General features: G+C 39.5%; 1 protein-coding gene across 1 annotated transcript in view; it reads right to left on the reverse strand.

The window, feature by feature from the left end:
* Nucleotides 1-18,056: 18,056 nt before the first annotated feature.
* The window catches only part of LOC122791429 (doublecortin domain-containing protein 1-like), a 798,716-nt gene continuing 793,338 nt past the window's right edge, over nucleotides 18,057-23,434 (reverse strand). The window contains exon 7 of the mRNA XM_044059171.1: nucleotides 18,057-18,289. Coding sequence (XP_043915106.1) covers nucleotides 18,057-18,289 — 233 coding nt within the window. The remainder of the gene's footprint in view (nucleotides 18,290-23,434) is intronic.

A 23,434-nucleotide genomic window follows, 5' to 3' on the forward strand; every position in this document is an offset into this window, starting at 1 on the left:
GTAATCTCCTGTTTGCCATCTACTTCTCAAAAATCCAGTCCAACATGGAGGAACTCTAGCTGACCAAATTCACAGATGACAGCAAGCTGGGAGCCATTATTAACTCCCCAAGTGATGCAGACATCCCACAGAAAGGCCTCAATGAGACCAATGACTGGTGTCAAAACCATGGCCTTAAGCTTAATGTCAAAAAATGCGTCATCATCCCCATTGAGAAAAATTCAGTTCCCACTAATTACCACATCGATGGGAGCCCACTGAACACTGAAGGTGTTATGAGAGATCTGGGGACATAGATTGACAGCAACCTCTCCTTCGACCACCACATTGCCACTGTGGTCAGAAAGTCCTATGTGGCACATCTCATTACCAAGGGTTTTGCACCCAGGAAGAAAGAGGTCATGGATCTTTCTTTACTCTCCCCTCATTAGACAAAATATATATAGTACATTCTCTCCCTGCTTTTGGTGCACATGCATGTTTGTGTGTGTGTGTGTGTGTGTGTGTGTGTGTGTGTGTGTGTGTGTGTGTGTGTGTGTGTGTCTGTGTCTGTGTTTATAATGTGCTTAACATTTGCCCCATCCTTATAAGATGTAACTCTCTATACTGTAGGTTCATAACTACTTACTAGGCATGCATGCCAGTAGAAGACTGAGGAGCCTAGACCAAATTTCCAGTTGCCCTAAAAGCATTGTCACTTGCTCAAGATCACAAAACAGGGATATAAAAGTAGACGCAAACCCTGTACCACAGAAAGTAGCTTATTAACAGGCATAGCCTTAATATTGTAAGTTAACTGTCAAACAGCTAACTGACAGTAGCTGTATATAAAAATGCCTCAGGTACATTGCTAACAAATACCCTCTGTCCGCTAGGGGAAACATAACCACCACCCTGACAGGCTGTTGAAATAGGATCACTTTACTGTTTGCAATGCTGTGTGGCATACTTCACCACAATTAGAGAATCTTGTCCTTTATGTTGTCACATAAATTAAAAACCTCCCAAACTAATAAGTCAGGGTTTATGTGAACTGGCTGTACCAGTCTTCATACACTGTAATTGATTTATTCAGACCCATCAATTGTCCTTTATTTTCAGGGATGTCACTGACCTATTTTGCTTCAAATTTTTAGCCATCATCCTCTTAATCTCTATTAAACTAGTAACATTTAGAGAAAAAGTGGTTAATTATTCTAAATGTGGTTAATTATTCTAAATAAAAGCAATAATTTGAGCTATAAACCTCAGAAATGGCTAACTGGTTCATGTTCTTTTATTTTTGTAATTTCTGAAGTTAATAGTACTAATATTTTAAGAGTGTCTGATTGTCCTTGATTATTTCTGCATTTCTCCTTCATTCCGCTGAGAGCAGTGGCATCATTACAAAAGGCTGCATAAGCTGACAATGGAAGAAAATAATACTGTTTGCTCAAAGGGAGTGAATGTACATCTCTACCATTCTACTGATCTACTCTACTCTAACCACCCTAAGTAAAGTAACGGTATTATCAACTTTAGACCTATAGCAATCTTATCGCCCTTCTCCAAAGTACTTGAAAAATGTAATCAAAAACAACTGCTAAACTATCTCCTTCAGGAAGAACTCCTAATCCACAGACAACATGGCTTCTGTCCTTCCCATAGTACTAACACTACACTTCTAACCTGTATAGAAACTGTCAATAAAGTTAGAGATAATGTCAAACTAGTCTCCTTCTTATTTCTAGACTTGTCTAAAACCTCCAAACACAGTTTTTCACAGTAAATGTTTACTTCAAATGTCCTCAGTAGGTGTCTCTCAGCCCACCTTTCTATGGTTGAAAAGCTATCTATCCAATAGGTATCAGTCAGTAAAGCTGGAGTCCACCATCTCTCCATACCTCCCAATCACCAACGGTGTACCACAAGGCTCTCTCTTTAGTCCTCTCTTCTAACATTCTCACCAACACCCTCAGCACATTCGTACAGCAGACCTCCCTAACACAGCACTCAGATGTCTCCATTTATTTACACATCTGACAACATGGCACACCTCCATAAAATTAGTCAGGAAGATTTAACAGCAATTAAAACATGGCTTTGTAACTCAAAACTCATGCTCAGTCCTAAAAATATATACAAACTACTACCCCCCCCCCAAATCACTCTCCCATGAAACAAAAACAAAAATAAAGTCCTCTCTTTTGATAATACAACCACCAAAGTCACTTCTAATAGTAAATTATTAGGGATGATTGTGGATGTTAATCTTAAATTTGACCTACATATACAAAGCTATGTAAGAAAAACCCATTATAAACTAGAGGTGCTTATAGAGTCAAAAACTTTCTCACCAATGGAACTAAAGCTACACTTGCCACTAGTTATCCCCTCCCCTCACTTATTTATGGCAGTCCCATCATTGCTAATCTTTAGGCTTCACAAAAAAGCAAAACTTGAGCAAAGCTATAACAAATTAGCTAAATTTGCACCTAATACACCTTTTAGAAGTCACCACTGTAGAACACTAAAAAGCAGACACTGGTTAGAACTACCCCATGAAGTAACATATACAGCTTCTCACCACCTATAAAATTATCCTGAATCCATATGTTTGTCCTGCACTAAATAGCATTCTACACAACTATGTTCTTAGTCGACTATTACATTCCAGTGACCAAAAACTCCTGTCTGTCCAAAACCAATAACATTTGCTGGGCATTGTCTGTACTCATGCCATGTTGCTAAGGTGTGGAACTGCTTACCTGCATCCATCAGGTCAGTACCCTCCTTCCCATCCTTCAAAACCATTCTGAAAGACTTCTTAGCCAAAAGCTGGACCTGTTCTTGCTCAACACCAGGATATGCCTAAATGTGGATACCTTTCATATCTTTAATCTTCCTTCTTCGCTCACTTCCTTACTTCTATCAATTTCTCTCCCTTGGCTTTCTATCTTAATATACAATAAGCCTGCTCTTCCCTCACTTTTTATGGCAATTCCTATTTATGTTACACTAATTTACCTTTAATTTCTCTATAAACTGACTAAAATTTCTTTAACTATTAAAGCATCACATTGCAAATGAACACAGAAATTAGGACTGTCCTTAGACAGCCATACAATATAAACCATAAGATATAACAGAAGTAAACAGGATATATTACTACTACTTTTTCTTTCGGCTTTTCCTGGTTAGGGATCACCACCGCGGATCACGTGTCCACTCATGATTGGCAGTGAAGTTTTATGTTGTTGAGTTGCCAGCCCGGCGCCCAACCTTCCACAGAACACAGACACACACACACACACACACACACACACACACACACACACACACACACACACACACACACACACACACACACACACAGGGCCAATTTTGAATGTCCAATCCACCTACAGCATGTCTAATGCTCCCAAATGTACAAACTCCAGAAACATCAAAGGCTACATTGAAATATACATCTGTACAAACAAAAATATAAGTCTAATAAACTATATCACTTATAATGATCTGTAATAAATGAAAGCTTTGCTTAAGTATTCATCAAATTACCCATCAGCAGTATGAAAAATGTGGCAGAAACTAGGTGAATTTTGTAGTAATCCACTGTATCCTTCTAATGAGAAACAGGATATATTACTGCACAGCTAAATTAATAACTGATAAAGTTCTACCACAAGAACACAGGGCAGTGAGGTCAAGGAAGGGGAGAAATCGAATACCATCATGGAAATAATGAATAGAGAAAAGTATAAAACAATTAAGACAAGAAGTGTCACTGTTGAAAAACTATAGAAGAGGGAATAAATCAACAAAAATACTAAGAAAGATAGATGGGATAAAAGAAATGCACAGTATTAGAACAGACCAGGATCTATCCTGCACTATCGCAAATAAACTAAAAATTTCAGCACAGGTGGAAAAACTTAGAAGATACAAAGATAAATATAAAAGAAAAGTACAAAATAAGCAATTTATTGATGACCCAAAAAGGTTTTATAGGGAACTGGGAAACAAGGTAAAAGGAATTGAAAGACAGCCACAAAAAGAAGAAATGGATACATTTTGGAGAAGTATCTATGAAGATCCAGTGGAACATAACAAAGATGCTAAATGGATAGAAGAAGTAAAAGAACGAATGAGAAGTTCAAAGATACAGGTTATGAAATTGGATGAAGTAACAGCCAGAGAGATTGAAACAAAGTTAAGAAAAGTCTCTAATTGGAAAACACCAGGCCCAGATGCAGTACCTAACTTCTGGTTAAAAGTATTAACATCCTTGCATGAAGATTTAGCCATGAGTAAAACTATTTATATGCACAAATAAAAAATGAAGATAAACTGCCCAGACCTCTGGAGTATGCTTGTCAACAAAAATAAAAATGAAAATGCATCAAAATAACACAAGCGTACTGAACCAGTAATGGTACCAATGAAATTCAACAGAGTCCATTCAAAAAATAGCAATCCTTTATTTTGATGTATTTATATGCACACCCAGAATAGACACCAACCTGGCTAACAACAGGAAAAACAATGCTCCTACTTAAGAGTGAACTTGCAAGCTACCCTAAAAATTATAAACCAATAACTTGCCTTCCGAAGATGTATAAACTACACACAGGAATTGATGCTGACAGAGTTTATAGTCATTTAGAAGAAAACTCAATTATGGCAGTAGAACAAAAGGGCAATAAAAGAAAGTCATATGGAACAAAGGATCATTTATTGTTAAATAAAGTCATAGTGGAGAACTGTAAAAAGGGGAAGAATCTAAGTATGGCATGGACTGACTACAAAAAAGCATTTGATAGTATCCCATATTCATGGATAAAAAGAGTGCTTAAAAATGTATAGGATACACCCTACACGGATCAACTACATTACAGTGACCATGAAACAATGGCAGACCACTTTGCAATTAAGCCATAATAAAGGACAAATTATTATCTCAGGAATAAAAATTCAAAGGGGGATAATTCCAAGGTGGCACTGTCACCACTGCTATTCTGCCTTGCCCTTAACCCATTAAGCTGTTTACTCAACAGCTTAGGCCATGGCTATAATTTGGCTCCCAGAAAACAACAAAGTGTAAAGACTTCTCATCTTCTCTTTGTCAATAATTTAAAACTGTATAGCTCATAAGATGAGGAACTGAAAGCTCAGCTGCATGTTGTGAAGTCCTTCATAAATTCCAACCCCTTGGATCAACTTATTCACACCCCCACCAGGGGCAGCAATATCCTATAATTGGTCATTACCAACATGGGCAACCAGTGTTCAACACCAGAGGTCAATTCCTCTTTGGTCAGATCCAACCACAAGCTAATCACCCTAGACATCCACATCCCGCCCCCACCCCCAATTAGGCAATCCACCGTAAAAAACTTCTCCAAAGCCAACTTCACACTTCTTAAGACAGAAGTGGCAAACTTCATGACACCCATGCAGATGGGCAATAGAGGTATGACTGCTGAATCCTACACAAATGCACTTTATAAGCACTTACACAAGTGCATGGATCATGCTATCCCTAATTGGCCCAAGATGCTATCCTCCAAAAAAGGAAGCCAATCTGGTGGTCCTCTGCCATAAACAAACTCTACAACAGAAGAAAGAAACTGTTGCAAAAAAGAGTAAAATCCCATGACTGGAGGAACTCCCTGGTCAACTTCAGTAAGAAGCTGAGATCCCTCATAAAATCCTCCAAAGCTAGTTATGAAAACAAAATTGCCACTGACTCTAAAGACAATCACAAAGCATTCTATAGCTATGTCAAGAATCTCAATGGCAACACTCAGATCTGCTCCGAGTTACAGCACAATGGCACTAAATATACAGAACCAACTGATATTGCCAATATCCTGGCAAATAGGTTCAGTGCTAACTTTTCCCCCCTTTCACCCCCTAGAGGGCCCATGTCTATACCGGAAGAATGCAAAGTTCCTGTAATCATGGCTGCACAGGTAAAGAACACACTCTCCAAAGCCAAGAACACAGCATCCATGAGACCTGACAATATCCCAGGCTGCGTTCTACACGAACTACAGAATGAAATGGCACCCTACCTAAGTACCATGTTCAATAATAGCCTCACCTCAGGCTTTGTGCCCACTGAATGGCGCACCACGACGGTTATCCCACTTCACAAAGGGAGAGCCACGACGGACCCCGGGAACTACAATCCCATTAGCCTGACGAGCCTGGTCTGCAAAGCCATGGAATGTATCATCATGGAACTCATAAACAAAGACATTGGTAATCTCCAAACTTTGGACCCTACCCAGTTCGGATTTGTAAAAGGCAGAACATGTCTCCTAAACCTGATTGACTTCTTTGAAGCAGTCACCAAAGCCATAGATGAGGGTAAAGTGGTTTACACAGCTTATCTAGATCTCGCCAAGGCTTTTGACACCAACCCCCACTCTGGATCTATAGATAAGCTCACTAAACTAGATATAAATCCCTATGTCACAAGATGGGTTGTCAACTGGCTAGCAGACAGAACCCACACTGTGAAAGTAGCGGACTCCAAATCTGACTTCAGACCAGTGACAAGTGGAGTACCACAGGGTTCAATCCTGGGTCCTCTCCTGTTTGGTATCTACTTCTCTGAAGTACAGGCTAACACAGAAGGTCTTTGGCTAACAAAGTTTGCAGATGACTGCAAACTAGGAGCCATAATCGAAACTCCTAACGATGTAGACATACTTCAAAAGGGCCTCACTGAGACAGATACCTGGTGTCAAAGCCATGGCCTGAAGCTCAATGCCAAAAAGTGTATTGTCATCCCCTTTGGTAAAAACTCTGTACCCATGAACTACCACATAGCTGATAGTCTACATAATGCCGAAAATGTGATAAGAGACCTTGGGACACAGGTGGACAGTAGTCTCTCCTTTGATAATCACATCGTCACAGTGGTCAGGAAATCCTTCTACATGGTTCACCTCATCAGAAAGGGTTTCTCATCTAGAAAAAAAGAGGTCATTGTTCCCCTCTACTCATCACTCATTAGACCCATTATAGAGTACAATGCCCCTTTTGGTATGTACCTCACAAGACATCTACAACAACTGGAAGGCCACAGAAATACCTCACAAAGAGGATTACTGGCCTCAAAGAGATGCCCTATGCAGACCGTCTCAAAAAACTCCAGCTTTACTCCATTGCATATCGCCTACTCAGAGGGGATCTCTGCCTAACATACAAAGCTATGTCAAACCCAGAGCTGTTGGACATGCTCCACTTAAAGAAATCCCAATCCCTCTGAGCTACACACTCTAGGGAAATACACCTTGTCACTACAATAAAGAGAACATGCTGGAGGGATAGATTCCTGTCCCAGAAACTTTCCATACTCTGGAACAGAATACCTATCTATGTCAAACAGAGCTCCACATTAAATCTTAATGATTGGATGGGAAATAGGAAATTCATCCCAGGGATCACTTCTGTGGCTCTGCTCGACAGGGGCACAGGAAAATAATTTTTTGGGTGGCGAAAGCCAGGGTACATTTTTGGCTAGGCTTATATAGGCCCTAGGGCCAATAGCCTAGTACCTACCTATGAACCTATGAACCTAAAACTTTTTCAGATGATACAAGAATGTCATTTGGTTTTGATAAGTGTGCAAAAGCAACCTTTAAAGCAGGAAAACTGTAGCAACAGGAAAACATCAGTTTGGGACAAGTATGTGATATAAAAGAACTTGAGCAAGAGGGAGTGTATAAATATTTGGGAACTGATGAAGGATCAACAATAAAACATGAACAAATGGGAATAAAACTTAGTAATGAGTACTTCAGAAGACTTAAATTAATCCTGAGAACAGCATTGACATCTATGAACAAGATCCAAGCTGTAAATCAATTTGCTCTTCCTTTCCTAACTTACAGCTTTGGAGTGATTGACTGGCCCCAAAACATGTTGGATAGATTAGATAGGAAAACAAGAAGGATTATTTATGCTCACCAAATGATTTATAAAAATCAGTGCATACCAAGGTTATATATTCCCCGTTCATAGGTTCATAGGTTGATACTAGGCTATCTGCCCTAGGGCATTTATAAGCCTAGCCAGAGTGTGTTTGGCTTTCGCCACCCTTTTAGATTAGTTGACTGTGCCTTTGAATAGTCACAGAAGATAGCCCTTTTAAGTTTAGTTTACTTTGCCTCTGTCTAGCAGGGACACAGAAGAGATCCCCGGGGTAAACTTATGATCACTCGTCTAGATTTTTCTTGAAGAGGGTCAGTGAGGGGCTCTGCCTAACTTGGACTGGGATTTTGTTCCAGAGTGAGGGGAGCCTCTGGGATACGAATCTGTCCCTCCAGCATGTCCTATTTATTTCTGTGCTGAGGTTTAAGTCCCTGGAGTGTGTAGCTCTAAGGGATTTGGATTTCTTGAGGTGGAGCATGTCCATTAATTCTGGGTTGGACATGGCTTTATATGTCAGGCACAGATCGCCTCTGAGTAGGCGGTAGGCAACTGAGTAGAGCTGGAGTTTCTTTAGCCGAACTGCATAGGGCATCTGTTTGAGTCCCTTGATCCTCTTGGTGAGGTACTTTTGGGGTCTTTCCAGTTGCTGCAGGTGCCGGGTAAGGTACATCCCAAATGGGGCATTGTATTCAATTATGGGCCTGATGAGTGATGAGTAGAGGGGCACAATGACCTCTCTTGATCTAGATGTGAAACCTTTCATGATAAGGTGGGCTATATAGAAGGTCTTTCTAACCACAGCACATGGGACCAGATGGTGTCCCCGGATGTGTGCTCCACGAACTCAATGAGGAATTAAACCCGCAGTTAGGGCAGCTGTTTAATCTTAGCCTCACCTCAGGATACATGCCTAAGGAGTGGCGTACGGCAACTGTGGTCCCACTTCACAAAGGAGGTGCCTCCACCGACCCGGAAAATTACCGTCCCATCAGCTTGACAAGCTTGATCTGCAAAGCTATGGAGAGGATCATAATGGAACTCATAAATAAAGACATAGGAGAATTGCAGACTTTGGATCCGACCCAGTTTGGCTTTGTCAAGGGCAGATCATGCCTTTTAAACCTGGTGGACTTTTTTGAAACAGTCACCAAGGCCATTGATGAGGGAAAGGCAGTCCACACAGCCTACCTCGACCTGGCAAAGGCTTTCGACACAATACCCCACTCAGGTATCATTGAAAAACTCATCAGCTTAAATGTAAACCCATACGTCACAAGATGGGTTGCAAATTGGCTAAGTGACAGAACCCACAGGGTCAGAGTTGCTGGCGCCATGTCAGACTCAAAGCCTGTCACAAGTGGTGTCCCACAGGGCTCAGTCCTGGGCCCTCTCCTGTTCGGCATCTACTTCTCAGAGTACAAGCAAACACAGGAGGATTATGGCTGACAAAATTTGCAGATGACTGCAAACTGGGCGCCATAGTTGAGAACACATCTGAAACAGATATCCTTCAGAAGGGTCTTATAGAAATGGAAAACTGGTGCCAGAACCATGGCCTAAAGTTAAACGCCAAAAAATGCATAGTCATACCCTTCGGGAAAAACAAGGTTACCCCTAGCTACCATATAGGCGGCAACCCACTAAGCACAGAAGAGGTTATCAGGGATCTGGGTACCCAGGTTGACAGTAACCTTTCATTTGATACTCATGTTGCCAAAGTAGTTAGGAAGACCTTCTACATTGCCCACCTAATCATGAAGGTATTCACTTCTAGATCAAGGGAAGTCATCGTCCCCCTGTACTCATCACTCATCAGGCCAATGATTGAGTACAATGCCCCATTTGGAATGTATCTGACATGACACCTGCAGCAACTGGAAAGGCCCCAAAAGTTCCTCACCAAAAGGATAAAAGGTCTCAAAAATATGTCCTATGCTGCCCGACTGAAGGAACTTCAGCTCTACTCAGTCACTTACCGTCTGCTCAGAGGTGACCTGTGCCTGACATACAAGGCCATGTCCAACCCAGAATTGATGAACATGCTTCACCTCAAAAAATCTAGATCCCTCAGAACTACAAGGGCAGAAGACTTAAACCTTGACACGGTTATTAATAGGACGTGCTGGAGGGACAGATTCATCACCCAGAGACTCCCTATGTTGTGGAACAAAATCCCGGTACATGTGAGGCAGAGCACCTCGCTGGCTTTGTTCAAGAGAAATCTTGACCAATGGATGGGAGATCGCAGATATACCCCAGGGATTATCTCAGTGTCACTGCTTGACAGAGGCACAGCAAAATAATGGGCATAGTATCCTCCAAACTAAAGGGGTGGCGAAAGCCACAAAACTCTGGCTAGGCTTATAAATGCCCTTGGGCAGATAGCCTAGTATGAACCTATGAACCTATGAACTTTGGCAACGTGATTGTCAAAGGAGAGATTGCTATCTACTTGGGTCCCCAAATCCCTAATTACTCCTTCCGTACTTAATGGATTACCACCTATGTGGTAATTTGTGGGCACTTTGTTTTTCCCAAAGGGGATGACTATGCATTTTTTGGCATTTAGCTTTAGGCCATGTCTCTGACACCAGTTATCCATCTCTGTGAGACCGTTTTGGAGGATGCTTGTGTCAGCCGGAGAGTCGATTATGGCACCCAGTTTGCAGTCATCTGCGAACTTGGTCAGCCATAGTCCTCCCATGTTAGCCTGTACCTCAGAGAAATATATACCAAACAAGAGAGGTCCCAGGACGGAGCCTTGTGGGTCGCCACTTGTAACTGGTTTAGAGTCTGACATGGCACCTGCAATTCTGACCATGTGGGTTCTATCCCTGAGCCAGTTTGCAACCCATCTTGTGACATAGGGGTTGATATTTAAGCTGGTGAGCTTATTTATGATGCCCGAGTGGGGTATTGTGTCGAAGGCTTTTGCGAGGTCCAGGTAGGCTGTGTGGACTACCTTCCCTTCGTCTATGGCCCTGGTAACTGTTTCAAAGAATTCGACTAGGTTCAAGAGGCAAGATCTGCCCTTAACAAAGCCGAATTGGGTAGGATCCAGTGTCTGGAGGTTTCCAATGTCTTTGTTTATGAGTTCCATGATGATACGCTCCATAGCTTTGCAGACCAGGCTAGTCAGGCTTATAGGGCAATAGTTTCCGAGGTCCGTTGTGGCACCACCTTTGTGGAGTGGGACCACTGTTGCTGTATGCCATTCCTTGGGTACATGTCCTGTAGTAAGGCTGAGATTGAACAGTGACTTTATGTAAGGGTTAAGTTCTTTTTGAAGCTCGTGTAAGACGCAGCCCGGGACACCGTCCGGTCCCATTGATGCTGTGTTTTTTGTTTTGGAGAGGGCAGCTCTCACCTGTTCATCTGTGATGTCAGGGAGGCTACACTCTGTTGGGATAGACATTTGCTCTTTTGGGGGGGAATGGGGGGAGAAACTTGCACTGAACCTGTCTGCCAGGATGTTGGCAATGTCTGTGGATTCAGTGTATTTTTTTGTCATTTTGCACTAACTCAGAGCATATCTGGGAGTTGCCACCCAGGTTCCTGACATAACTAAAGAAGGCCTTATGACTGTCTTTAGTGTCTTGTGCAATTATTCTTTCGAAGCTAACCTTAGATGATTTTATGAGGGATCGTAGTTTCTTGCTAGTACTGATCAGAGATGCCTTCCCTTTTTGGGATTTTGCTCTATCATGTAGTAGCTTCCTCCTTCTGTTGTATAGCTTATTTATGGCCGGGGTCCACCAGACAGGTCTCCTGCCGTTGGGGGAGGGAGTCTTGGTTTTATTTGGGATAGCACGAGACATGCATTCCTGTAAGTGTCCATAGAATGTGTTTGTAAAGGATTCTGCGGTTTGAGCCGTATTTTCCACTGGCCCGGGGGCTTTGAAGGATACCACCTCAGTTTTGAGAAGTGTGAAGTTTGCTTTTGAGAAGTTCTTCACCGTGGTTTCCTTGGCTGGGGGTGTGGACAGGATATGGATGTCCAGAGAGATTAATTTATGGTCTGACCTTACCAATGAGGGGTATACCTCTGGTGTGGAACATAGAGTCCCCATGTAGGTGATATGCACACATATCTGTTGACCTCACAAGTTCCAAACATAGTGAAAGTTTTGAAACATGAGGAGAATAAATCTAAGATGACTTCTCTGCTTAATTTAACAGAAGCATATCCTTCCGTAGGAGGTATGGGCCTCCTTGAAATTGATTACATGTGTAGATCTCCAGTTGTGGGACTCCACACATCTGTTGACCTCACAAGTTCCAAACATAGTGAAAGTTTTGAAACAGGAGGAGAATAAATCCAAGATGACTTCTCTGCTTAATTTAACAGAAGCATATCAACATCAAACAGGAATGGAAATCAAACCAGAAGCAGATAAAAATCAGGCAGGAACTGAATGTACCAAAAACACACAAAAAAAAGACTATAAGGTGAAGGATCAGATGAGAGGGCAAGAAATGTGGAAAATGTGTAAATATAGTAGCAAGTATAGCAAACTTCTAGAAGAGCCTCATGTTGATCAAGAACAAATGCAGGAATGGTTAAAGAGAGGCAAATTCAAACCAAGAAATGAAAGGTTAATATCGGTGCCCAGGATAGTGGGCTGCGTATACACTGGGTTACAAAATCCATTGAACATGTGGGTGAAACAGACAAATGTAGGTTTTGTAAAACCAAACTGGAAATAGTAGCACAGCTCGTCGCTAGTTGTGATATACTAATAGTTGTGATATACTAATGGCAGAAGGACTGTATACTGAAAGGAATAATAACGTGGCAAGATTGTCACACTGGTGATTGTGCAAACATTATGGCAGCAAAGTGGCTGAGAAACACTGGAAACATGAGCCACAAAGCATCATAGAAAATGATGACGTTTATACCACATGGGATCACCCATTACCAACAGTTCAAAAGATAGATGCTACAAAACCAAATATAGTGGTCCAAGAAAAGAAGACAAAAGTAGCATTGATCATTGACCAGTGACTACAGTGTGTTGCATACAGAGAGACACAAAGTCATAAAATATCAGGATTTGCAGGCAGAAATGAGAGCAATGTGGAAGAAAGATACCGAGGCAGTTCCAATAGTAGTAGGAGAAATGGGTCTTATAAAAAGGAATCTACAATCATATTTAGATATGTTACCAATCCATGTAACCCTGTATGAATTGCAGAAGGAGTCATTACTGGGCACATTGCAGGTACTGCGAAGAGCACTCCTGGCTGACATCAAAGATTGAAACAATACTAATTTAATAAACTTTAATCATACTTTGACTTGGGAATGGGGTTCACTCCCATCATGGTATTAGAAACACAAAAAGACTTGGAGAAATTAAAAAAGGGTGGACAATTACTTATTCATACCTTTCATATCTTTACTCTTCCTTCTTCGCTCACTTGCTTACTTCTATCAATTTCTCTCACTTGGCTTTCCATCTTTATATACAATAAGCCTGCTCTTCCCTCACTTTTTATGTCAATTCCTGTTTGTGTTACACTAATTTACATTTAATTTCTCTATAAACTGGCTAAAATTTCTTTAACTAATAAAACATCATATAACTTGCATCTCTTCTTAACCGATATGTTTATACTCTGTATAATTTGGTTTAATTGTTTAAACTGTATTTATTGTTTGTATTATTGTTTAACACTGTAAAATTCTTACTCTTAAAATGTTTTGTAATTCTTTTCAGATTTTCTTCCCAGGCCACCTCTGAAAATGGGCTCCTACCCAGCTGGACTTTTCCAGTAATCAAATGCCAATAAATAAACAAAACATCCACAATTAAATAATGCAAGAACAGCAAACAGACCAACAAAAAAGTCTTGATAAATTTATCTGCCATCCTGCTGCTCAACAATGTTATTTGCCAGTAAAACTGATAAATAATAATCCATGATATGGCAACACTAGAAAACATACTTCTCTGAACTTTTCAGAACAAGAAATCTGGACAAAGCTGAAATTAATGACTAGAGCTGGATGACCCCCCCCCCCCAAAAAAAAAAAAAAGAAAATGTGATGGATGTTAAATATTGCTTTTATAAACTTAAAAGTTGCTAGAATAACAGGTCTTGTGTTAGCATGCAGTTTCTAACACTGAAATTCATGCTGTTAATTAGTTACTGCAATAGACAGTGATTTTCCAGAAAACACAAATCTAGTGAGGTAAATACCAAAAGTATAAGTCAAAAATCTGGATGTTCTGTGAAAATCTGGACAGTTGGGGCATGTGTTGGAAAGCAAAAAAGTGTCTTTTAAAAATCGGAAGAATGGGACTTCTGCATGTGCACGTAACATAAACTGGAGATAATCACTAAGATCTGAAGGACTGAGCTAGTAATCTGTAAATGCTGATTCAGCTAGCAGCTACCCACATGTCTAAAAGACTGGTTATTGTCCTTCATAAAAATGCACATCCTGACTCGTGTACAGTAAATAATCTGATCAGATCGCCAGTTCCGTAAATAAACGGTCAGATTGCCGGTTCCGTAAGATCGGTAACGCTTATGCTTTTGTTGCTGCCCTTCTATTAGTACTTCTTTCACATAAAAAAAAGTTGTTGCCAGACAGTCAAAAGACTAGATTATTTAATTCAACAAATGAGGTGAGCTGAAGTCTTTATTATGCAAGACATCAGCAGAATACTATTGATTGGAGGTGCAGGTTACAGTAGCATTCAGTCACTGGCATTTACAACAATAAAGCATGCAGAAAAGGAGACTGACAAGACGTGCCAGTTATGTGTACACTGATGTCCTTGCTGTTGATGTACATTTAGGAAAGCATAGCACTTATGGCAAGCACAATTGCAAAGCCGTTTTCATTTCAGTGTAACTAGTGCTTGCCATAAGTGCTATGTTTTTCCACCATGCTGGTTTGAATGTTATCATCTGTACTCCCTACTTGTACTGGATGACAGCGATCGCATACTTAAAGCAGGCTTAAGCAGTACTGTTTGAAAGAGGGGAACACAAATGCTGGTATTTTTTCCTCTGGGAGCAAAAACTGTACTGGATTTACACACACTTTAAAGGAAGTTGATGCTGTGGGTGGGAATGTAGTTACATCATGTACGATGTCACAAAGGGAGAGGTGATTAGCTAAGTGGGTGTCAATGTTTCAGCTTCGGTCCGAAGCAAGAAACTGATTTTTGAAATGAGATAGTGTCCCTAAATCTCAATCCCTCAGAGACACACGCTCCAGGGATCTAAACCTTGTCATCACAATGAACAAAACATGCTGGAGGGATAGGCTCCTGACCCAGAGACTCCCCAGACTCTGGAATAGACTGCCCATATATGTCAAGCAGAGCGCCTCTTTGGCCCTCTTCAAAAGGAACCTTGATGATTGGATGGGAGATAGGAAATTCACCCAGGGGATCACGTCAGTCGCCTTGCTAGACAGGGGTCCAGGGAAGTAAATTCTGTGAGAAGAAATAGCCAGGAAATTGTTATGGCTAGGCTTGTATAGGCCCTAGGGTTGATAGCCTAGTACCAACCTATGAACCTATGATATGAATATTTTTGGACTAATAAAAGTTAAAGAATACTATCAGGACGAAAGGAGGCAGCTGACCACTTTGCAGGAAATCCATTTATTTAGCGCTTTCACCTTAGTAAAAGAACTTCATCAGAATCTACAAAGTGGTCAGCTGCCTCCTTTCATCCTGGTGGTATTCGTTACAAGTTTGTGACTAGTAAAATGTCTTTTTACATGAGCTATAGTTCACACCTATAAAAAAAATATATAGGAAATGTTTTATTGATATACCCATTTTCAGGAAGTTAAACAGCAAGGTGTCACCAAATATTACTAGTACTTTAAAAGAGAACATAATCCCTAGGATTCAGAGAAAGGTTCACCGCTCTCCAGAGTTAGCCAATGCAGGTTGGTGAATTAGCGTAACAGTGAGAAAATGTGATTCATAGACAGTTATCAGCTCATTAGTATAATTCTAACTGCACAATAGTGCTGCCTTGTTCTTCTCTGTTGTGACAGGACACCACCAATCTTCCTTGATCAACATTCTGAGCATTGGCCAACTGTCTGGAAATAAACAGTATAGCTCCCAAATGTACAGATTGCTAGAATTTAAAATTTAAAATGCTGCAAAACTTTACATGCATATTGTTATAGGACCAATATTATTTTTCTCACAGAATTAAGGCATTTTGGGTTTGCTGGGTAACAACCACATCTAGCTACAGAAGGACACTTGGTCTCCTGCCTCATGCTTTATTATACACCAAAGCATGTGGTTATCACTCATTATCCAACAGCCTTGCATGCCTTAATGTTTGTTTTATGTTGTCTGGCAGTTAGCTTAGCAGCTGTGGTCCAGTGTTGCAGAATTTGATTACCCCATTCTCCATTGCCTGTGTGACACTGAGCAAGACACTTAACCAGGCAACACTCCTGGGGTGAGTCTGAAAAAGGTCCATGGATTTCAGTACTCTACCCTGGAAAATAAATATAAAATAATATATAAATAAATAAAGGGAAAGGCAGGTACATGGATAAAAATCAGATAACAAAAAAGAAGTAGGTGCCTCAGCTGAGATGAATTTGGTAGTATCTTTCACTTTTTTTGCCCTGTAATTAAAAAAATAACTCTTATTTTTATGGTTAAGTGAAATAAGAATTAAAATGTTTATTTCTTTATATTTTTTATTTTTTGAATGTTTGTGCCTTTTGCATAACAAATTAAATCAATTAGTTTTTCTTCTTTATTGTCTTTTAAGATCTATTTTGGTTAACTCTAATCTTCATTTCACTTAAATGGCAAAACAACTATGTACCTCTGGAAAGCAAGATTGTCTTAAGTGTTCCTATTCAGATTTAGTATGATACCCAAATCAAGATTCTGCTAAAAATCTGTTAAAGTCATTGAAACATAGCACTAATTAATAAAAATCTGGTTAGCCAAATAACTTATTAAATTCTGTATAGCTCTGTATGAATGTATCAGCCTTGAAGAGTTTGTAGTGTATTCATAAGAACTTTAACAAGTTATGAAATTCACATGCAATGTAGCATATATGTATTGTTATTGATGGATCATTTCTTTCCATAATTTATTACTGAGGGTATCTAGAATGGAAATAGCATTTCAACTGTTGAACAGTTTTGTCTATTTCTGCTGACTTCTACCTACCCAAGGTAATTCAGAACTGCTTGAAAGCATAGCTATTCTCTTGGCAACAGCCCCTGATGTCAAAAGGAACAACCATAACTTAAGGTGGGTTAAACTACAGAGATACAGAGGACCATAAATAAAATTACAAAGGTCTAGATTTAACCCAGTGGCTTTAGCAATAAATAAAAGAACAGAGAAGTACGTTTAAGCCATAATTTAAAAACAAACAGAACAGTACCATAATGCTTTTATAATCTTACCTGAGTCATGAATAGCTCTATAAAATATCTGACATTTATATCTGATAAATTCCACATAAAACAAATCATCATATTTACATTGATATGATTTGATAAAACTTATTTGCAGACACCTGTGTTAGAAATCAGAAGTATGCAATTATGTAGTAGTTAAGAGAAATTGTGCCGACATGAAATATGTTATGAGCTTTCATGGTTTTGTGTTATAGGCTGTAAACTGTGGACTAGGGCAGGCCTCGAGCAAGACATGCTTTTTTTTCCCTAAATCTTGACATGCAGCTTCACAACACATAACTAGTAATAAATAGGCAGGTAACACTCTGAAACATATACTGAACACCAGGTAAAGGATAAACTGTAATGACAGAAGATTGCCCATAATTTTAAAGAAGCATTGTCATAAATACTACATGATTTTATAACCTCTGACATCTTAAGTATCCATCATTTATGATAAAGGATATATTCACTTAACTGGTACAATAATAGAGTTACTAGGTATAATTAGAACATAAAGCCATAGCTAACAAGTAATTACTTCACTGTAATGTCAGACTCAAAGACAGCAGAATAAAGGTGAATTTTCTGCAGAGATATGTGGCAATCTGAGTTAAAAATGTAAAAAAATGAATACCTCTATTATATATTTAATTGAATAACGCATATACTGCTATATATTTAATTAGCTTATTGTTTTGCATTAGTTAACTATGTATTTTGACTTTACCTGTTCCATTTGAGTGACTGATGCAATGACTTCATAGCCAATCTGACCTGTGCCATTTCTAAATACTAGGATTCGAATAGTAGAGTTTTCACTCAGCATTCTTGTATGTTCTGTATGGCTGGGCTTAGCTTTTCCATGTTTTCCACATGTAGGAAACACTATGCCATTTACTGTCCAGTTTACTTCCTTAGCCAGTGACAGCTGGGCTGTTGAGAAAAGGGAAAATCAACATGAGACTAAAAAAATGAACAGAGGATTTTTACCCAATTCCTTCCCTCAAAACCACTTTAACATACACTATCCATGCTACTGTTCAGGATCTTTTGAAATATTGCCATCGGCTCCCACGAAGCATGACTTAAAATGTATCAAGCTGGCTGTGCTGATAACCTGCATAAATCATTATTACTGAAGGCAACAGATGTTCAGGGTATGAAAGAATAATATCACAGTTTAGTCATAATTAAAATTCACCTTAGCACGCCTCCTTCACTAATCAATAGAGCACTTAGATGGACACTCTCACAGTTACATCTTTTGACCTTTTTATGTGGCTCAGCTAAATGAAGTTCATAACTCATTGCACATATTATATATTGATATCATTTTAGTGGCTGCATCCAACAATAAATTAATGATTTCATGGCCTCCATTAGTCAGTTCCATAAACTACAGCTCATAGCTGGCATTAATTGTGACAGGAGGTGATACTTTTTTTACTTTACTATTTAATGCGATGAAGTTCATCCTCAATGAACTTGTTTTATTCTTGTACCTTTCTTTGGCTACATGTTAACCATATTATTACTAAATATGTAGCAACCAGAGGCCTTTCATCTACGCTATTACATATTCCAGCTGAATGAATTTAAAGACAGAGGAAATGAAAAGCAATGATATCAGAGTAAAATGTATTGTTTACAGCCAGTCATTTCACTCTTCACAAATACAACACATTACTGTCATCAGAGAGGAGTGGCAGGCTATGCTGAAAGCCTTGTCCTTATGCCCTGACAGGAGTACCTCTGAATGGGATAATAGAAAATATACATATATCAGCTTGCTAAAGGTAAGGATCTTCCATTATACTGGCATGTGCTAGAGCCAACTACAAAAGACTTTGCTACTAGAAGTGATTACTTTATATTTGCAGTATAAAACATATAATGGAGCAGTTCATTAAAATGAAAAGTTTCTCGAAGCAGTCAGTAAGGTGAAAAATTAGGTAGAAACTATATTTTACTTCAAGTAACAATTCCAGAATATGCAATTGGATTTCATTCTGTGTGCTCATCTGCAGAACAAATGAAAAGGAACTGCATCTGGCTGAATTAGTTGTATTTCACTAACTTTATGTGAATCATTACCTGCTTTAACTGAGCATTGATCTGCTGTTATGCAGTTTCATCTACACTATATATTGCATTTATAAAACATTTTCTGCTTTACAGCTTGAGGTTTTTGATGCATTTAACGTGGAAAATCAGAAATGCAAAATAGTATGCATTTTAAAAAAATGTTCCTAGTTTTTGTATTACAGGTTTATCTTATGCACACCACTAAAACTGTTAGTGTAAGAAATCTGGACAAAGCCTGACATACTGGGGAACAAAGGCCCAAAAATAGGGACATAACTTAAATATTGCTCATATAAACTTAGAAAGCTGCAAGAATAAAAGGATTTGTGTTATCTTGCATTTTCTGAAGGATATGAAGTCAGAAACTCAAATGTATGTCATTATTTACTGACATCAGTCCGGAGATCATCCCAGTGATTTGCCAGAAAACCACAAATTTTATGAGGAAAACTCCAAATATGTGAGTCGAAAATCTGTGAAAATCTGGGCAGCTGACAGGTATGATCCTATGATATCATGTAGGATTTTAACAGTGTGGTATGTCACTAACATCTTTTAGGACCAGTTGTGTTTGAAGGACAGCCAAGCGTGCATGTAAGAGTTATTAAAGAGCACATAGTATTGCCTTAGTTAAAGAACAACGGTGGGTAATGGATACACAAAGAAAGGAAACAAGAACAGTTAAATAAGGCAGAGAGAGCTTACTTCACATAAAATGGTAATTCAACAGCATGCACATTACTTAAGTTCTATCCTTGCTTACTTCTGTATAGCGAGACATGTTGTAACTCAAACTGTGTCTTTGAAATGGGAGCATCTTGTTGATCTCCTTCCCTTACAAGCACAGCTGTATTTTCTCTTGCTCTACTCAGTCATCTTCCTATTGTGCCTTTTTAATGTTTATCTGGCTTACCTGAAGGCCAGTTAGCTCTACAGAGTTTTATCAAGTTCAGCGTGTCATTAGGTAGAAGGCATCGCTTATTGTCCTACCAATACAGGCACTGGATTTCAGTGGTTAACGTATCCCCTAGAAAAGGCAATGCAAATGAGTACCATTTGCTATCTCTTTCATATTTAGCTGTTCTCTTTTCCTTTCTTTACGTATCATTAGTAGCCACTGGCATTCATTGATGGTAGGCATAATGGTTCACATCTTAACCTCACAAATACAAGGGTCTGTGTCTGACTTCTTATTACGGACTTCACTTGTAATAGTCTGCAGACTGATAGCCTAGTATTTATCTATGAAAATGACCTCAAATTTTGTAATGTGCATAATAAAATAACTCAAATTCAAATTAATAATCACACAAAAAACTCCAAGTCAATATGAAGAATTCAACTAAAAACACAAAAAACACTCCATCCAAGGATCAAACCACTTTAATACTAAGCACTTTCATTCCATAATCACAAAGAAACATCCTCAGAATAACACAGACATCATATCCTGTCTTTAAGTAGGTGATGACAGTTACACACAAAATTCTCATAATATAATATGCAAAAGAGTATAGTATAAAGCACGCCCCTCTAAAACACTCGGTGCACAGAACTTTTTCATTCTATTGATATAAAGTAATCAGCAGTTAAACAAATATGCATGTTTATTATGCACAGTTGTTTAATATACAACTATGCAAAAACTGATTTTCAAAAATCATAAATAATCTGTATAAATACAAATGCACATAAATATAAATCATAGGTGTTTACTAGGCCTTTTTAAGACTAGCCATACATCCCAAATCTCTGACAAGTTCTGATACCCTTGATAAGTGTAATCATGGGCCTGGGAGATGAACCATTTACAAGTTACCTGTGTCCATTAGAGACATAGCTGCCAAACCAGGGATGAATTTCTGTTTTCCCATCCAAATGTCCAAGTTGCACTTGAATTGGGTTTAAGGAGGAACTCTGCTTCACATGGATGTGGAGCCTGTTCCATAGATGGTGTAGTCTCTGGGATACATACCTATCTCTCCAGAGGGTCCTATTTATATCACAGGCAATGTTTAAGTCTTTAGAATGGGTAATTATGATGCTGTTTGTTTTGTGGATATGCAGGAGGTCCTTCAGAGTGGGGTGTGACAATGCCCTGTATGCCAGGCATAGATCTCCCCTCAAAAGCCTGTAGGAGAGAGAATACAGGGATAAGGCCTTGAGACAGTCTGCATAGGGCATTTTACTTACACCCTGTATTTTATTAGGGAGGAACCTTTGTGAACGTTCCAATTGTTAGATATGCCTGGTTAGGTACATACCAAAGGGGGCATTGTACTCAATGATAGGTCTGATGAATGCCGAATATAGTGGAACAATGACTTCCTTGGACTTAGATGTCATACCTTCATTTATACGTTGTGCAAAATAGAACATTTTTCTCATCATTGTAGACACGTGGTGATCAAAGGCTAGATCACTATCTATGTGTGTCCCTAAGTCCTTGACTACTGCATCAACTCTAAGGGGTGTGTTGTCAATATGATAGTTACCATGGATGGATGACTTCCCAAAGGATACTATTATGCATTTCTTGACATTTAGTTTTAGTCCATGGCTCTGACACCAGTTGTTTGTCTGTGTCAGTCCCTCTTGGAAAACATTTGTGTCAGTGTGAGATTGAATGACAGCTCCTAATTTGCAATCATCTGCAAATTTAGTCAGCCAGATACCACTGACATTGGCCTTGACCTCTGAGAAGTAAATGCCAAAAAGGAGCAGTCCAAGGACTGATCCTTGAAGGACTCCACTTGTGACTGGCCTCTTTGTAGAGGTGGACTCCCCAATTCTAACTACCTGGGTCCTGTCTGTGAGCCATTTGGCTATCCACCAGGTGATATTCAGGTTTGTACTTAACCTCTTGAGTTTGTCGATAATGCTCGAGTGAGGTATTGTGTGAAATGCCTTGGCCAGGTCAAGGTAGGCAGTGTGAATGATTCTGCCCTCATCCAATGCTTTGGTGACCTTCTCAAATAAGTCCATCAGGTTGAGTGGGTATGATCTGCCTTTAACAAAACCAAACTGGGCTGAGTTCAGTGACTGATGGTTTACTATAGCTCTGTTGATCATCTTCATGATAATTCTTTCCATGGCTTTACATATGAGACTAGTGAGACTTATGGGTCTGTAGATGGCCCACCTTTGTGCAGAGGGATGACTGCTGCCCTTCTCCATTCACGAGGCACAAAGCCTGTTTGTAGGCTACAGTTAAATAGTAATTCCAAAGGTCCTGGTAGGTCATGTTTCATGCTATTTAGAAGGCATCCTGAGATATTGTGTGGGCCCACTGATGCAGAGTTATTGGCCTTAGACAGAGCATTAAGGACCTGTTCCCTAGTGATAGTAGGGGAGCTTATGTTTGATGATATTTCCTGATGGAAGGCTGATAGGGAAAGAGGACAAAGTTGGAGCTGAATTTATCAGCCAGGAGGTTTGCTATATCTTCTGGCTCAGTATAAGTGGCTCCATTTACAATGAGCTCTGGACGTAATTGTGTATTGCCTTTGAGGCTGCGGACATAAATAAAGAATGTTTTGTGGTTGTCCTTGGCCTGGGAGGCCAAACTTACCTCAAATTTGGCTTTGGTAGACTTTATTTGTCCTCTAAGTTGTTTGTTTAGCTTGATGAGAGTGCTTTTATCCTGCTGGGTGCTGCACCTCCTATTTTTTGCCATGATTTTCTTCCTCCTGTTATAAAACCTATTGGTTTTGTGATTCCACCAGGGTGGCTTGTTTTTGAGTTAGTTCTGTACTTCCTACTGGTGGGTACAGCTGCCTCTCTGTTGCTATTAACATGCTTGCACAGGGTTTCTGTGAACAGTTCTGCATAGGCAGCATAAATTCAATATAAAAAAAAAATCTTAATGTAATAATGATTGGTGGGCCAATTAATACAATGTTTTATACTACCAATATCAGGTTCAACACATATAACTACTCATAATTTTGCAGCCTTCAAAATCAATGTACTGTTAATAGTAACTTATTGTTG

Source organism: Protopterus annectens, chromosome 17.part0, assembly GCF_019279795.1.
Source record: "Protopterus annectens isolate FY-2018-M chromosome 17.part0, PAN1.0, whole genome shotgun sequence".
In the NCBI taxonomy this organism is placed as follows: domain Eukaryota; kingdom Metazoa; phylum Chordata; order Ceratodontiformes; family Protopteridae; genus Protopterus; species Protopterus annectens.